We start from the raw sequence: 17375 nt of genomic DNA on the forward strand, positions 1-17375 counted from the left end.
TGAAGTCTGGAACTGTGATCTCTCCAGTTTTTTCTTTTTCAAGATTTCTTTGGCTATTCGGGGTCTATTGTGGTTCCATACAAACTTTAAGATTGTTGGGGCGCCTGGGTGGCTCAGTTGGTTAAGCATCCGACTTCGGCTCAGGTCATGATCTCATGGTCCGTGAGTTCGAGCCCCGCATCAGGCTCTGTGCTGACAGCTTGGAGCCTGGAGCCTGCTTCGGATTCTGTGTCTCCCTCTCTCTCTGACCCTCCCCCATTCATGCTCTGTCTCTGTCTCAAAAATAAATAAAACATTAAAAAAAAATTAAAAAAAAAACAACTTTAAGATTGTTTGTTCTAGTTTTGTGAAAAATTCCGTTGCTGTTTTGAGGGGGATTGCATTGAATTTGTAGACTGCTTTGCATAGTAAAGACATTTTAACAATATTTGTTCTTCCAATCCATGAGCATGGAATGTATTTCCATTTCCTTTTTTTAAATTTTGTTATTTTTTTGTCTTTCCATTTCTTACTGTTGTCTTCAATTTCTTCACCATTGTTTTATAGTTTTCAGAGTAGCATCTTTCACCTCACTGGTTAAGTTTATTCCCAGATATTTTATTATTTGTAGTGCAATTGAACATGGGATTGTTTTCTTAGTTTCTCTTTCTGCCGCTTCATTATTAGTGTAAAGAAATGCAAGAGATTTCTGCACATTGATTTTGAATCCCACCACCACTTTAGTGAATTCATTTATCAGTTCCAGTAGTTTTTTGGTGGAGTCTTTAGGGTTTTATATATATATAGTATTACGTCATCTGCAATTAGTGAAGGTTTTAGTTCTTCCTTACCAATTTGGATGTCTTTTCCTTCTTTTTGTTGTCTAACTGCTGTGGCTAGGACTTCCAGTACTATGTGGAATAAAAGTGGTGACAGTGGACATCCATGTCCTGTTCCTGACCTTAGGGGGAAAGTTCTCAGTTTTTCCCCCATTGAGTATGATTGCTGTGGGTTTTTCATATACAGTCTTTATTATGTTGAGGTATGTTCCCTTTAGAAATACTTTGTTAAGGGTTTTTTTTTAATTTTTTTAACGTTTTATTTATTTTTGAGACAGGGAGAAACAGAGTATGAACAGGGAGGGTCAGAGAGAGGGAGACACAGAATCTGAAACAGGCTCCAGGCTCTGAGCTGTCAGCACAGAGCCCGACGCGGGGCTCGAACTCACGGAACACGAGATCATGACCTGAGCTGAAGTCGGCCGCTTAACCGACTGAGCCACCCAGGTGCCCCTAAGGGTTTTTATCTTAAATGAATGTTGTACTTTGTCAAATGCTTTTTCTGGATCTATTGAAATGACCATATGGTTTTTATCCTTTCTTTTATTGATGTGATATATCACATTGATTGATTTGTGAATATTGAGCCACCCTTGCATACTGGGATGCATCCTGGGAATAAATCCCACTTAATCGTGGTGAATGATTTCTTTTAATGTATTGTTGGATTGAGTTTGCTAGTATTTTGTTGAGGATTTTTGCATCTTTGTTTATGAAAGATATTGCCCTCTAGTTCTCTCTCTCTTTTGTGTGTGTGTGTGTATACGTGTGTGTATGTGTGTGTGTGTGTGTGTGTGTGTGTGTGTGATGTCTTTATCTGGTTTTGGTATCAAGGGGACACTGGATTTGGAAGTTTTCCTTCCTTTTGTATTTTTTGGACTAGTTTGAGAAAAACAGGTGTTACCTCTTCTTGAAATGTTTGGTAGAATTTGTCTGTGAAGCCACCTGGTCCTGGACTTTTGCTGGGAGTGTTTTGATTACTGATTCAATTTCATTGCTGGTAACTGGTCTGCTCAAATTTTCTATTTCTTTCTGCTTCATTTTTAGTAAGTTACATGTTTCCAGGAATCTATCAATTTCTTCTAGATTGTCCAATATATGGGCATATGATTTTTCAAAATAATTCCCTTACAATTGTTTGTATTTCTGTGTTGTTGGTTGTTGTTTCTTCTCTTTCTTTTGTGATTTTGTTTATTTGGATCTTCTTTTGTTTTTATGAATCTGGCTAGAGCTTTACCAATTTTGTTGATCTTTCCAAAGAACAAGTTCCTGGTTTTACCGATCTGTTCTATTGTTTTTGTTTGTTTTTGTTTTTGTTTTTAGTTTCTGTATCATGTATTTCTGCTCTAATCTTTATTATTTCCTTCCTTCTGCTAGTTTTGGGTTTTGTTTGCTCCTCTTTCTCTAGCTTCTTGAAGTATAAAGTTAGATTGCTTATTTGAGATTTTTCTTGCTTCTTAAGTTAAGCCTGTATTGTTATAAACTTCTTTCTTAGAACTGTTTTTGCTGTATTCCAAAGGTTTTGGATTACTGAATTTTCATTTTGATTTGTTTCCATGTAATTTTTTATTTCTTCTTTGATTTCTCCATTGACTCTTTCTTTGTTTAGTAGTATGTTATTTAGCCTACACATATTTGTGCTCTTTCTAGATGTTTGTTGTGGTTGATTTCTAGTTTCATAGTGTTATGGTCAGAAAAGATGCATGGTATGACTGGTTTTTCAAATTTGTTAAGACTTGTTTTGTGGCCTAATATGGGATCTATTCTGGAGAATGTTCTATGTGCACCTGAAAAGAATGTGTATTCTGCTGTTTTTGGATGAAATATTCTGAATATATCTTTAAATCCATCTGGTCTCATGTGTTATTCAAAGCCACTGTTTCCTCATTGATTTTCTGTTTGGATGATCTGTCTTTTGATGCAAGTTAAAGTCCTCTACCATTATTGTATTGCTACTGATTAGTTCCCTTACATTTGTTATTAAACCTTTTATGGATTTGAATGCTCCCATATTGGATGCATATTTACAATTGTTATGTCTTTTTGTTGGATTGTCCCCTTTATTTCTCATATAGTGTCTTTCTTTGTCTCTTGTTACAGTCTTTGTTTTGGAGTCTATTTTCCTGATATAAGCATTGCTACAATGGTTTCTTTTGACATTCATTTGCATGATAAATATTCTTCCATCCCCTCACTTTCAATCTGCAGGTGTCTTTAGGTCTGAAATGTATCTTGTGTAGACAGCATATAGATGGGTCTTGATTTTTATCCAATCTGTCACTCCATGTCTTTTTATTGGAGCGTTTAGTCTATTTATATCCAAAGTAATTATTGATAGATAGATATGTATTTATTGCCATGTTGTTACTTGTTTTGTAGTTGTTTTTGTAGTTTTTCTCTCATCCTTCTCTTTCTCTCTTTCATGTTTTGTTGGCTTTCTTTAGTGATATACTTGGATTCCTTCCTCTTTATTCTTTGCATATCCATTACTGGTTTTGGACTTGTGATTACCATTAGCAGTCAATATTAAGTTGATGGTCGCTTACATTTGAACCCATGCTTTAATCCTCTCCACACCACATTTTAGTCTATAGTGTCATATTTTACATCCTTTTATTTTGTGAATCCCTTGACTAATTTTTACAGATATCTTTTCTACCTTTAGTTATGGAGTTTTTTCTTCCAGTCTTCTAATCATCCTCTGGGTTATTTGCACTGACATGAGTGTTATCTAGTTGTTTATGGAATGAGGCAAGGTCCTCCTACTCCACAATCTTTCCATGATTTCCAAGATTCCTGTGTCTTTTGAATGTTGCTATACACTTAAATTATATGTACTTCTTAATTTCTTACAAATTAGCAACTATATTAAATACATTACTAGGGTCAGCAAAGAAATATATAAAAGGACAGTAGTTTGAACATACTATTTATCAAACTTAATTAGCCTAGGTCAAGATTATAACTGGGCTTTACTATCTTAATGTAACAAAGCTGAGTTCCTAGAGGGAAACAGATTGTTATTGAGGGTGTGTGTATTTATTTTCAGAGAAAACAAATATCACAGAGATATATACTTGATTTCAAATCTATGCAGTGAGTTCAACCATTAACTGCAAAGCATCAAAAAGTGTTATTTAGTTTGAATTTACATTCTATATTCCTTCTTTTTCTTTTTTTAAATTTATTTATATATTTTGAGAGAGAGATAGAGGGAGACAAGCACATGAGCAAGAGAGAGAGAGAGAGAGAGAGAAAGAGAGAGAGAGAGAGAGAGAACATGAGCAGGGGAGGGGCAGAGAGAGAGAAGGAGAGAGAGAGAATCCAAGCAGAGCCTGATACAGGGTTCAAACTCATGAACCATGAGATCATGCCCTGAGCCAAGATCAAGAGTCAGACACTTAGCTGACTGAGCCACCCAAGCACCCCTATATTATTTTTTCTATTTATGCTAATCTATCATTATGAGGCACTTTCTATTTATCAAGAAAAGTGCCAAGATCTGGACATAAAACAGTGAGCAAAGCAAGATCCATTTCTTGTTTTTATATAATTTACAATCTAATAAAGGTAAGGAACTGAAGGACAGTAAAACAAACTGAAGGTCAGAAGAAAGAATGGTGGAGATGTTCATGGTGAGTAAGGGTAAAGAGGGTGAAATGTTAGGGCACAAGGGTGTGGAATGAGGATAATGTTCCAGAAGAAAGGAACAGCAACAACAAAGGAGAGAACATGGAACATTCAAAGAACTGGAAGTCATGTTTAATGGGATATAGAATAAGGTAGGTGAGAAAGTTGAGGCAGATGGGGCATTATAGACCATATGAAGTATTGTGTTCTTTATCTTAAAAGCAACTGAAGGGGTTGAAAAAGGGTGACCTTACATAAGCAAACTGGGTTTTAAAAAGTCAGATGGGGAACCCGTATATCATGAAGAAACCAGGCAGAAACTATTATTGTCATCTAGATGAAAACTTATTATAATGCCCAATAGGGTGATGATAGTAGAGAACTGGATAGATTTGAATCATATTAGGAGGCCAACAGATTTAGCTAGAGCCAGAAAAACAAAAACATTGTTCAAAATAGTAAAATACTGTTCATTTGTTGAAAAAAAAAAACAAGAATAGTTTCTCAATGTTCAAAAGAATATAAATCCACTTGACACAGCTGGGTTCTTCACTGAGGTTAGTTAAGTCAATGATAAGAAAAAGAAACTAGGACCCTTCCACACAGTCACGCTGATCTAGTACTCTCGCCTGGAATCAGGCTGAAATCTTAGCCTTGCCACTGACTGGACCATCGACCCCCACAAAGTGAGTGAGCGTCAGGCCTTCATAAAAATGAGTAAGCACTATCTGAGTGTACTGCACAGTGAGAAAAATGTGCTTCCTGCGGGAGTGGGCAGAGAGCATGGGGGGTAAAAATACCACCTTCTACTCATAAAACTAAATCAGAAGACAATAAATATCAAGGAAGAAAAAACAGATAGTAAGAAGGTGGAGGAAAGAAAAATACAAAGACAGACCATCAAGTGAGGAGAGTGATCTAGAAATTAACAATGAAGGTATGATTGAACCAGATACTGATGCCCCTCAAGAAATGGGAGATGAAAATGTGGAGATAACCCAGGAAATGATGGATCAGGCAAATGATAAAAAAGTGGCTGCCACCGATGCCCTAAATGATGGTGAACTATGAAAAACCACTGACTTGTTCACACATGCCATTAAGCTGAATCTTCGCTTGGCCATTCTGTATGCCACGAGAGCCAGGGTCTTCATCAAATTATAGAAGCCAAATACTGCCATTTGAGACTGTGACAGACCTATTGAAATAAATCCTGACTCAGCTCAGCCTTACAAGTGTAAAGGAAAAGGACACAGACTTCTGGGCCATTGGGAAGAAGCAGCACATGATCTTGCTCTTGTTGTAAATTGGATTATGATGAAGATGCTAGTGCAATGTTGAAAGAAGTTCAACTGAGGGCCCAGAAAATTGCTAAACACAGGAGAAAGTATGAGCAAAAATGTGAAGAGAGAAACATCAAAGAAAGAATGGAAAGGGCTAAGAAGGTTTGGGAAGAACACGAGAGAGCTCAGAGGGAGGAAGAAGCCAGAGGACAATCTGGAGCTCAGTATGGCTCTTTTCCAGGTGGCTTTCCTGGGGGAATGTGTGGTAATTTTCTTGGAGGCATGTCTGGAATGGCAGGGGGAATGCTTGGAATGGCAGGAATGCCTGGGCTCAATGAAATTCTTAGTGACCCAGAGGTTCTTGCAGCCATGCAGGATCCAAAAGTTATGGTGGCCTTCCAGGATATGGCCCAGAACTCAGCAAATAGGTCAAAATATCAGAGCAGCACAAAAGTAATGAATCTCATCAGTAAATTGTCAGCCAAATTTGGAGGTCAAGCATAACGCCCTTCTGACAAATAAAGCCCTTGCTGAAGGAAAAGCAACTTAGATCACCTATTGGATGTCGCAGTAACACAAACCAGTGTACCTGTGACCTCCTCGTGGAGAAAGCTGGAGTGCTGTGAAGATAATCCCCACCCCTCTGCCCCACATGCAACTGAAACATTTTATAGTGGTTTTCCATTAGGGTATTCATTCAGATAATGTTCAGATAATGTTTTCCTACTAAGAACTACAAACTGTAAGCATTTTTTAAAACCTTAAAAATATTTAAAAACATATTCAAAGGGTGTGTTAATCCTTACATTTTTCTTTACTAAAAAAAAAAAAAAGAGAGGACTATGATCATCATTGGGATTCAAGAAAGTATATATTGTTAAAGTTGAAATTATCCAAAAAAAAGAGAGATTTTCTTAGTGACAATATTTCTCAATGTTTGAATTGTTAACTTATACAACTTAATTCCATAATTAATCTACTCTTTGGAAGCCATCTAATTATCAGTGTGGTGACAGTACGTTTTTTTTTTTTTTTCATATCTAGTATACAATAATTCAGTCATAGTTTCACTCTGATGTCTATATACTTTTAAGGAGCTGGCTGCACATTAATTGCATGCTATTCAGTACCTTTACTGTAGTGTTAAATGTACCTTCAAAATGTACCTTATTACCACAAAATATCATTTAAATAGATTTTAATTTAAAAGGCAACTTAAAATTCATCAGAGAGGGGCGCCTGGGTGGCGCAGTCGGTTAAGCGTCCGACTTCAGCCAGGTCACGATCTCGCGGTCCGTGAGTTCGAGCCCCGCGTCAGGCTCTGGGCTGATGGCTCAGAGCCTGGAGCCTGTTTCCGATTCTGTGTCTCCCTCTCTCTCTGCCCCTCCCCCATCCATGCTCTGTCTCTCTCTGTCCCAAAAATAAATAAACGTTGAAAAAAAAAAATCTTTAAAAAAAAAATTCATCAGAGAATATTTTATCTTTACCTTATGCTTTTATATTGCCCTAAAATCATTAGTTTACCTATGTTTCATATATTTTCCTTATAAAGATCGTTCTAATTTTACACAGGACATGTATAGATATCCTAAGAATCTTGTGAAAATGCACATTCTGATTCAGTGTAGTGTGAGGTCTCAGAGTCTGCAGCTCCCAAGTGATGCCAGTGCTTCTGATCTAATCATGATATTTTTAGGATCAAGGTTTTCTAATCCCTTAAAACCATCAGTGATAATTGAACTCACCTGATTTCTTTGTTGATGGCATCCAACTGTTCTTGAAGCATCATGGCTAGAGTCTGGGCATCAGAATGACCACTTGGCGAGAGAAGATCCATTGAGCTAAAAATAGTTTCTCGGTCATCATCATCAATATCAGACATTTCAGTGTCACTTTCAAAAGGGTGGCTGCTTAGCACTCCAATTTGCTGAGTTCTATTCCACTCATGATCCCCAAGAGATTTCACCTGAATGGTAAATGAGTAATTATTGTACATATTGCTCATTATCAAAGCAGTAGTCTTAAAAAATCAACTTGCACACACTCTTTTGTAGCTTACTTAGGAAAAGTGGAACTGATTATTAAAATTTTAATGTATTTTTTCAATAAAATATTTCTTTGACATCTTAAGTAATGGCAGGTACTAATTGTCAGCATAAATATCAAGATTTTAATAGGAATAATTACGATAAACTTACACATGATTTCTGGTTTAATGTGAGGTATCAATTACTTTAAAGCATCTATGTTTGAAACATTTTCCTTCTTTCTAAATATAACAACCTCTATTCACTTGTACTGATGCATTTCCATCTCTTATACTAATTAGTCTTACTTACACTTTCTTGTTACAGGCTGACTACAAATATTGCCACACAAATTATATAATAATTCTCTCCCCAACATTCATTTACATAGGTTCTAACAACATATTATTAAAAAAATATTAATTTCATCTCTACTCTTCTGATCACTCAAATGCTTCATTGATTTTTTTTAAGCCCAAGGCACACTAATTTACATGGCTATGTTTTTTTTAATTTGATATAATAAATCCCTCATGTGAATGAAAAAAATAATTTTGTAAATAATCTGAAACACCCAATGTGGGGCTCCAACTCATGATCCCAAGATCAAGAGTCGCATGCTTTATTGACTGAGCCAGCCAGGTGCCCCAGTGAAAATCTTCAGTAAGCAACAGACCAGCATTTTTCAAGCTGTGATCTGAAGGTAGGAGAGGAAGGAAAGTAAGAAAGAATTTTTTGCATTTAAAAAAATGTTTTTCATTTTTGTGATGATGTAAAATGATTTTTTTGGGGGGGGGGGAGGGGGACCACATGATTTTGCCCTGAGTATTTAAGATTGATGACCTGAATTAGTATTTGTGTCACAAATTGGTTTCGTACAAGTGGCACTAGTTTATTTGGCATATGAAAAGAACCAAGATGGATTTGATTTAGTCTTCCTCTGTTCACTTCTTTATTCATTCATTTAACAGATATTGAATGCCTACTATGAGGGATTAAATTATGCATGACATGGGTACCAATTAAAAACCATAGGGCATCCAAGAACCTGTGTACAAATGAGGACAAGTAGGTTATGTAGTATTTGACACATAAAAGTGGTTGGGGAGAAAAAGCTATACTTAGGGCACAAAGGAACTATATCACTTCAGTATAAAATGCAATGAAAAACGTACAATATACATAGCTTGCAAGTTAACTGACTGAATGAAAGACAGCTCTGCAATTTATCAGGAGAAGTTCTCCATAAACACTTGCAATAGTGTGTGTACATTTTTCTCGAAGTTTTATTAAAATAGTAATTCTACTTAAAATATTTAATTAATTTTAATTGACAATATGAATGCCAATGCATAAGTGCCCAAGCAAACCAAAAGTCCATTTGTGTGGCAATACAGCATACTGGATAAAAGCATGGAATTTGAAACAAATAGAGGTTCAAGTTTGGATCCTCTCACTTTGCTGGCTGTGTAATTAATGTTGAGCACTTAAAATTTCTGAGCTTCAATCTTTTTATGTCTGCAGTTGACATAAAAATAGTACCAAATTCATAAGGTTATGTGGATACACACATGGGAAGTGTATAGTTCAACTTCCGGCACACACGGGTAGTTTTACATTAGTTATAGTTTAAAAAAATATGTCATGCTTGAAACTAAAAATGCTAGCATTTTAAATTCTCTCAGTATTAAAATTCTATCCAAAATGGAACAGTATATTTACTGAGAATCATCAAAGACTTGAAATAAAAAAAATTAACCTTTGGCTCATCTCGTCGTACACCCATGCGGCCTCTCCTGGGTCTTCTTATTACTTTAGTTGTTCTGTAATCAGTCTGGCTGTCCACTAGGGATCCAACAGAATACCGCAACTCAGCTGAGGTGTCTAGATGAGTTCTGGAAAAGGGAAAAATATGACATATGCTCAATCTCAAAAGTTAAACTTTCCAGCAAATCACTATGAACTGCTCAATTTTCAATAAAGAATAAAGTATAAAAAAAGGAATAAAACATAAATGCTCAAGAAAAAAGAAAAAAAAATCACAGAACAAAACTGGTGAATTGTCATGACTCTTTGGGGTCTCTTCTGAGGCTTAGGTCAGAAACTGGTTTCAGGTCCATTCTTGAAGGTCAAGTGACCTTGTCTGTTTAAACAGAATATAAAACATCTGTCTGTTAATTATCGTTTTCAAATGTGGTAGTAAAATAAAACAAGTTAAGATTGACAACCAAAATCCACTGGCTTAAATTCTGGCAAATAGGATAAACAAAACTAAATAGAATTGTAGTTGAATTATTTAGTGTACATACCAATATATGTTATTTATTGCTGTGTCTGTTTTAAATATTTCCCACTAATCTAACAGTAAAATGTGTAAACTTTTGGGGTCCCAGAATTCTCTCTCAAGGTGTTCTATTTTTCAATTTAGGAAATTAACAAAATACTTAAAATTAAATGGACCCAAGGTTAATAATCTTATTTTTTAAATATAATGGGACCTACCACCAGGACAATTTTTCAGCTTTTGATAAGACATTGTTTCAAAAATATAAAGAAAAATATTTTGATAAGCACATTTGATTCTGAAATATGGTTAGAGATGAAATAGTTGCAAAATTCCGGTTGAAAAATATCATCACACTGGTTTTCAATAAACACTGTAATCAAAGTGTAATAAATATTTTGCTACACATGTTATTTATATATAGATTTATAGCAAGTTCAGTTTATTGCTATAATAATGATGATAATAGTGACAGCATGCTGTCCTATAAAATGATCCATCATCAGTAGGAAATATGTTTAACACTGTATTTTCTCTCGAACTTGGGGCTCCTACTGATCTACTGTGCTCTGTTAGTTCCTTTTGTGAAAAAAAAAAAGAAAAAAAACCCTAGCATTTCCAAACTATTGGCAAGATCAGAAAAGGTTACGTGAGGTCTAGATTTTTGCAACAATAGAAGACACTGACCTAACTAATGCAAATCCCTGTTTTGTCAAGCAGAAATTTAAAGCAAATGAACTAAGGAATCATCCTCCAAGTGGAGGGCAGCTATTGTTTTTATAGCAGTGAACTTGAAACTCAATCAAGGAAACTGGTTTTATTATGGAATAGCCACATATAAAAACTAACGAACCAGGTCACATTCATAAATAGGACCTCTCTCAGGACCTATTTATAACAGGGTATATGTTTCATGAAGACAAAGGTCAGATTTTAGTTACCATTGTATGCGAAAGGAGGCATTCCTAGCATATAATAAACACTTCATAAATGTCTGGTAAGCTCATAAATGAATGAAATTAATCAAAATACAGTCTAAACTGTCTACCTTAGAACATTCTAGGTATCTTGTCTGTCACTGTTTGGGTAACGTCTCTTTGGTCATTGGAGGGGCGATTCTAAAATTATAACTCATCTTCCTAGGAGTATTGTTTTCTTGTTGTCTTATCTCTCAACTCCAGGTCATTTATAAAAATGTGAACCAAAACACAGATCTGCTACTATTGATGCCCTGCTTAAAACCCTTCGATGGCCTTACAAGGCCCTCTACAATCTGGAACCCTGCTTTCTAGCTTCACTTCTAGTTACTATCTGCCTTCTCTCTCTCCATCCAGCTGTACTGACTTTCTTTCAATTTCTTGAGTAACTCACACTTTCCTTTGATCCTGAGCCTTCGAACATGATGTTCTTTCTGCTAGAAATAGTCTCTTCCCACATTTATGTGGTTGACATTTTTAAAGTCAGCTTAAAACTCCCATTGTCTTATACTATTGTAGCCCCTTGTATTCCCTTTATTGTAATAGTCCTCAGAGTATCCCTGTGTTTCCCATTTGAAACAGGTATTATTCATTCATCTGTAAGATCAGTGAAGTTCCTATGCATCTTCTGTTTTCTTATTGCTGTTTAAATTGTGCATTCAGAAGCATGTTTGTTCAATAAGTAATTGCCATTCAACACATATTGTTATCCTATAACATATTATAAATTCCATCAGTTTGTCTAATCAGTAATTCCTATAATACTTTGTACTTTTTGATTTACTGTTTACAAAACCCCCTTTGCTCACTAGTCTCATTTTATCTACAAAGTAAGCTTGTGAGATAATCATAAAAATATTTTTATATATAATTCATGTAAAATACATATAAAATTTGAACTTCTTAAGGTAAATGGGTTTTCCAAAATGAAACAGCTAATAATTGTATGTATTAGACCTAGAAATGTCAATCTTCTTATTCTTGGTCTAGTTTTGTTTCTACTACAATCTCGTATATCAAAGAAGAATTGTTCTGTATGTAGTTCCCAAGCTTTCAGAATGATCCTTCATGGTGGATAAATGTCATATTATTAGGCTGTCCATGATGACTCAGTGTAGTGATGAACTTTTAGAACTTTTAGATGACACTTCTACAACTCTCTATTTTTTAAGGATATTACATACATATATGTATGTATGTGTATATATATATACATATATATATTTAATTTCAGTAATGTACAGTGTTTTATTAGTTTCAGGTGTAAAATACAGTGATTCCACAGTTCTATACATTACTCAGTACTCATCATGATAAGTGTATTCTTAATCCCCTTCACCTATTTTACCCTTCTCCCTACCGAGCTTCCCTCTCTTGTAACCACTAGTTTGTTCTCTATATTTAAGAGTCTCTCTCTTTCTCTCTCTCTCTTTTTATACAACTCTGAGATCAAATTTCTGAGACCAAAGGTCAAAAAGCCAACAAAATGACCATTTGGTTCTGTTAAAAAACTACTAAATTTGTTGACTGGATGATGGTCATTCTATGTATTTATTCTGTTGCTATTTTATCAGCTCTTTTTCTCCTTCATCAATACCATCATCATCACCCTACCTTGTGAACATATATCACTGAATTAATAATTTCAGTTCAGATACATAAATCATAATAAAGCATTTAGAAAAATAAACACAATTTTCTAAATTAAAGACCTACATGTTTAAAAGTTCTTTGGATGTTTTTTTTTTTTTTTTGCCTGCAGAACTGTGTTTCTTATATTAAACTGAAGGTAAAAAATACTCAAAATACTGAACTTTATTTTTACTAATACTTACATTCAAGAGAATATAAGCACCTTTAGGATTTTTTAACTTGGATTTTTGATCTGAATATCTCAAAAATGCTTTATTACACATATTCATTTGTTCAATGATATCTATTGAGAGTATACTATATACCAGGTTTGGTTTGTTTCTTTGTTTTAGGTACTGAGATTACAGTAACCAAAACAAACATAAATTCCAGCGCCCATGGAATGAACATTCTTAGAATAACTATAAGACCAAGAAAAATGAACTTCTCAAAGTTTGTGGTGGTCAAATGTTTCAAATAATTGATACGATTGTGTTGTCTAATAAATAAATGATCAAATGAGTAAATCCTTGTAGGGTTTCTCATTAACTTTAAATAAAAGGCCCTAAGCACAAAAGAAAATTACATGTGAATTATCAAGATCAATGTATTTATCTACAGAGTAAATAATTATGTCATTGCTTCTTTTTTTCAAGATGAGGTACTGAGTCAAAGCAGATGAGTATGGCTAAATTTACTTGTTTTCAAAACATGTATAATTTCTCCTTCACTTTGTATTTGCAATTAATTTAACAAGATAGGTGGATGCTAAGTGACCATAATCAATGATACTTCTTCAGTAACATTATACATTGAAAGCATTTCTGCATGTAGAGAAAAGAGGTGTTGCCTCTTCCTGGAATGAGAAGTAATCTCCTCACATACAGTTCTATTCCTTCATTTAAGACTCTTTTTGGGGCGCCTGGGTGGCGCAGTCGGTTAAGCATCCGACTTCAGCCAGGTCACGATCTCACAGTCCGTGAGTTCAAGCCCCGCGTCAGGCTCTGGGCTGATGACTCAGAGCCTGGAGCATGTTTCCGATTCTGTGTCTCCCTCTCTCTCTGCTCCTCCCCTGTTCATGCTCTGTCTCTCTCTGTCCCAAAAATAAATAAACGTTGAAAAAAAATTAAAAAAAAAGACTCTTTTTACGTTATTTATAGCTGTGTAATTAAATGCAGAATACAAATGTAATATTCAAAATTTTTATTGCATATTTGCAGAATAGATTACTAAGTTAGAGAATTATTTTTGAATATAGAAATAGTAAATCAGTAAGGAGTAAGGAGTGAACATAGGGTAATGCCTGCTGGGCAGTAAGAGGCCTGTTTTATTTTATTTGAGGTAATACGGGATCATAAAAAATTCATATTGATTTTTGGCAAACTATAAATAAGATTTTAATTTAATGTTACCTTGATATTGTGGGTTCAATTAAAGAGCCAGTTCTCATTTTCAATTGGTCAAGTTCAGATCTCAGCTTTTCAATTTCTTCTGCTAATCTTTCCTAAAAATCAAAGATGTTTGACTCAGAAGATATGCATATGCCAAGAATACCAACATTCAATTATGATAAACCAAGCTATCAATCAGTGTTTTTTTAAAAATGGAAAACTGATGGATATATTTTTATTACAGGTCATTAGACATGACGGCAAAATATGCCTCATTTTCCCCTTGTAATGAAAATGTGAAAAGCACAAATCAATAGAAAGTTATCTAAACATTAGTGCCTTGAAGATGTTTTATAGAGTAGTACTTTAGATTGTTGAGACAAAAATAAACACAGAATAACATGCTATGCTTAAAACTTCACCATCAATGAACTGAACTCAATATATGAATGGTCATATTTCCTAGTACAACTAATATCAATTCTTTCGATCTTTATTTCTTGGCAATCACTTCCATGGTCATCAGTTAGTTCATTTCTGATGAAAAGATGTGTCAAAAACTCCTAAAGTTTGTTTTGCCATTAGTTAGTTTGGGTTAAAAATAAAAAATACAAATTTTACTTCCCTAAAAAAAATTATTTACATTGTCTTGCATTCATTAATCCTAAATTTTTGCAAACATATAGGAATACTAAGATCATGACTAGCTATGTATACATCACTTCAAAAGGCAAAGTCATAATCATAGCAGATTAAAAAAATAAAGAAAAGGTCTTATTCATGAAGAAAAGGACTTTGATTATTCTATAAGGGTTGTAATACACATGATGAAGGAGAAAGAAAAATGGATTAAAAAGATGAGGAAAAGTGGGCAACTGGGTGGCTCAGTCAGTTAAGCATCCAACTTCAGCTCAGGTCATGATCTCACGACTCGTGAGTTGAAGCCTCACATTGGGCTCTGTCCTGATAGCTCAGAGCCTGAAGCCTACTTTGGATTCTGTGTCTCTGTCTCTCACTCTCTGCCTCTCCCTCACTTGCGTTCTCTCTCTCTCAAAATGAAGATTAAACAAAAAAAGATGAGGAAAAGGGTCATTACGTGATATAAGTTAAAACTATGAGCTTGATATTGGTAGAATTATTTGTACACCTGAAAATTTTCTCAGATTGTCATTACCAGTTTCTGTCCATAAATCTTCAATGTAAGGGTCACCTAATAGTCCTTAATTAAATGCATATGTAAGGATTTATTTTGTTTTCATGATTATAACATTTTATAATGTTGTGAAAGTTTAAATATGTCCTTCTAGATTTCCTCTTACTGTTTTTTTCCCGTCCCAGCAGCCAATGCTTGACATTTTACTTGACTCATACTTCGTTTCTCACCATACTTTGTTGTTAATGTGGCTTTCCCAATATTTCTCTTATCTGCCCTTTTTATTCTTACTAACATCATCCTACTCGACACCTTTTTAAGTTTTTTCCTGAATTACTTCACCAGCTTCCACAGAGGCGGTGCTCCCTTCAATCTCTTCCCTACACATTTCTCTTTTAGATGTATCATTTAAAAAAACACATATGATCAAATAAATTATTTGCCTAAAATGTTAAAGGATTTCTTATTGCATTCATTAATCCCTTTGTTTGTTATTTCCACATACACACATAGGGCACCTCTATTGTGCTATGCCCTAAGATAAAGTAGTAAGATAAAAAATTCCCTGCCCTCCTATAATTTATAATCTAGTAAACAAGACAATAAACAGAGTCTATAGGATGTTGGTAGGAAAAAGAAAATAAGAGAAGCATGGAAGATCTCTCCAATAAAGTGCTATTTGAGCAAAAACCTAAAGAAAGGAAGGGAGTTAAAAAAAAATACGGATGTCTTAGGAAAAGGTTTAGCAGATACAAATGCTCCCTAGTGAGAAGGAGTATATTTGTTGAAGTAGAGGGCAAGGAGGTCATTGTGGCTGGGTTGGACAGTAAAGAGAAAGACAGATAGGGAATAGACTTAGAAATGTTTTGGTTGCAGGGCTTGGGAAGGGTAGTCCTAAAAGGCCTTGTCAACCATTTTTAAGTCTTTGGTTTTTACTCTGAGTGAGGTAGAAAATGACTGGAGGATTTTTGAGCAAAATGGTGACATGATCACTCCTGATGAATGAGACTGGGAGGGAGGGAAGAAAGATAATTATTACTGTCTTTCCAAAAACATAGGCAAGAAAATTGTGGCTTGGACAATAGCAGTGTTAGAAAGAGACTGGATGGATTTGGGTTATATCTTGAAGACAGAACTAACTGAATTTGCTATTGGACTGAATGTGGAGTGTGAGATAAAGGGGTCAAGAATAACTCCAAGGTTAACCTGGCTAAGAGGAGAAGTTGTAATTTACTGAGAGGACTACTGCTGGCGGTGGTTGAGGTTGGTGGTGCTGGTTTTGGGGGTGGGGGGTATTGAACCTGTGAACATTTGAGTTGCCCAAGTGTCCAAATAGAGATATTGAGTTGGCTCTTAAATACATGAACTCTCTCAGGAGAGAGGACCCAGTCGGTGATCTAAATTTGGAGGTGCTCAATTTATAGATGGTTTTAAATCCATGAGATCAGAAGAGCCTCAACTCAATGAGTGAACATGAGAAGAAATTCAAAACCAGTCCTAGGAATTTCAAATTTTAGAGATCAAGATGATGAGAAACAAGAAGAGGTTGAGTACACAGGAGATTTGGCTAATGAATGACTGTCAGTTATAGAGAACTGAGTGGAAATTTCAGAAGTTATAGGAGATGTGGTTAGATTTGGAAATATGTTTAGCTGTGTGGGATGATATTCAGAAATGAGGTATGACCTGGGATTTGCTTCCTCTAGTTACTGGCGTGAACAAGGGTGCAAAGCATGGAGTGATTAGTACTGTTAGTTGCTTAGGCAGATTGTTGAAGCTACAAGGTTTGGGTAGGTGGTGGGGGAGTGGGTTCTGGGGATCTTGCCAGGAGCACACAGAGCTTTGGAAAACATAACATTGCATAATAGGATCAAGTCCAAAATCCACAATCTGGGCGCAACCTAGTTCTTTAAACACATACCAGTCACAGCAAACTTCTGGTAAATCAGCAAATCAACCATCTTTGTTTTCTCTGTGCTCTCACATAGGCTCTGTCCTCTGCCCTACCCTTGCCTATTTGGCAAGATCTTTTGTGCCTTCAAGAGCCTGATGAAATGGCATCTCCACTCTGTAGACTTTTTTTAAAACTACTTCAGAAAGAATTAGATGCTATCTTCTAGGGACCATATTGTATTGCCACAGAGAGATCTATCTTTCAGATCATATATACACTGACTGTG

General features: G+C 35.2%; 1 protein-coding gene and 1 pseudogene across 13 annotated transcripts in view; one reads left to right on the top strand and one right to left on the bottom strand.

Annotated features, from left to right (window-relative positions):
* The window catches only part of PPFIA2 (PTPRF interacting protein alpha 2), a 479591-nt gene that overhangs the window by 87166 nt on the left and 375050 nt on the right, over positions 1-17375 (bottom strand). For all 13 annotated transcript variants that reach the window (XM_043561607.1, XM_043561611.1, XM_043561608.1 and 10 more), the window contains 3 exons: positions 14064-14155; positions 9518-9653; positions 7477-7697 (listed from right to left, as the gene is read on the bottom strand). In XM_043561607.1, coding sequence (XP_043417542.1) covers positions 7477-7697; positions 9518-9653; positions 14064-14155 — 449 coding nt within the window. The remainder of the gene's footprint in view (positions 1-7476; positions 7698-9517; positions 9654-14063; positions 14156-17375) is intronic.
* LOC122472259 lies at positions 4446-6301 on the top strand (annotated as a pseudogene).

The sequence above is a fragment of the Prionailurus bengalensis genome, chromosome B4, assembly GCF_016509475.1.
Source record: "Prionailurus bengalensis isolate Pbe53 chromosome B4, Fcat_Pben_1.1_paternal_pri, whole genome shotgun sequence".
NCBI classification, from domain to species: Eukaryota; Metazoa; Chordata; class Mammalia; order Carnivora; family Felidae; genus Prionailurus; species Prionailurus bengalensis.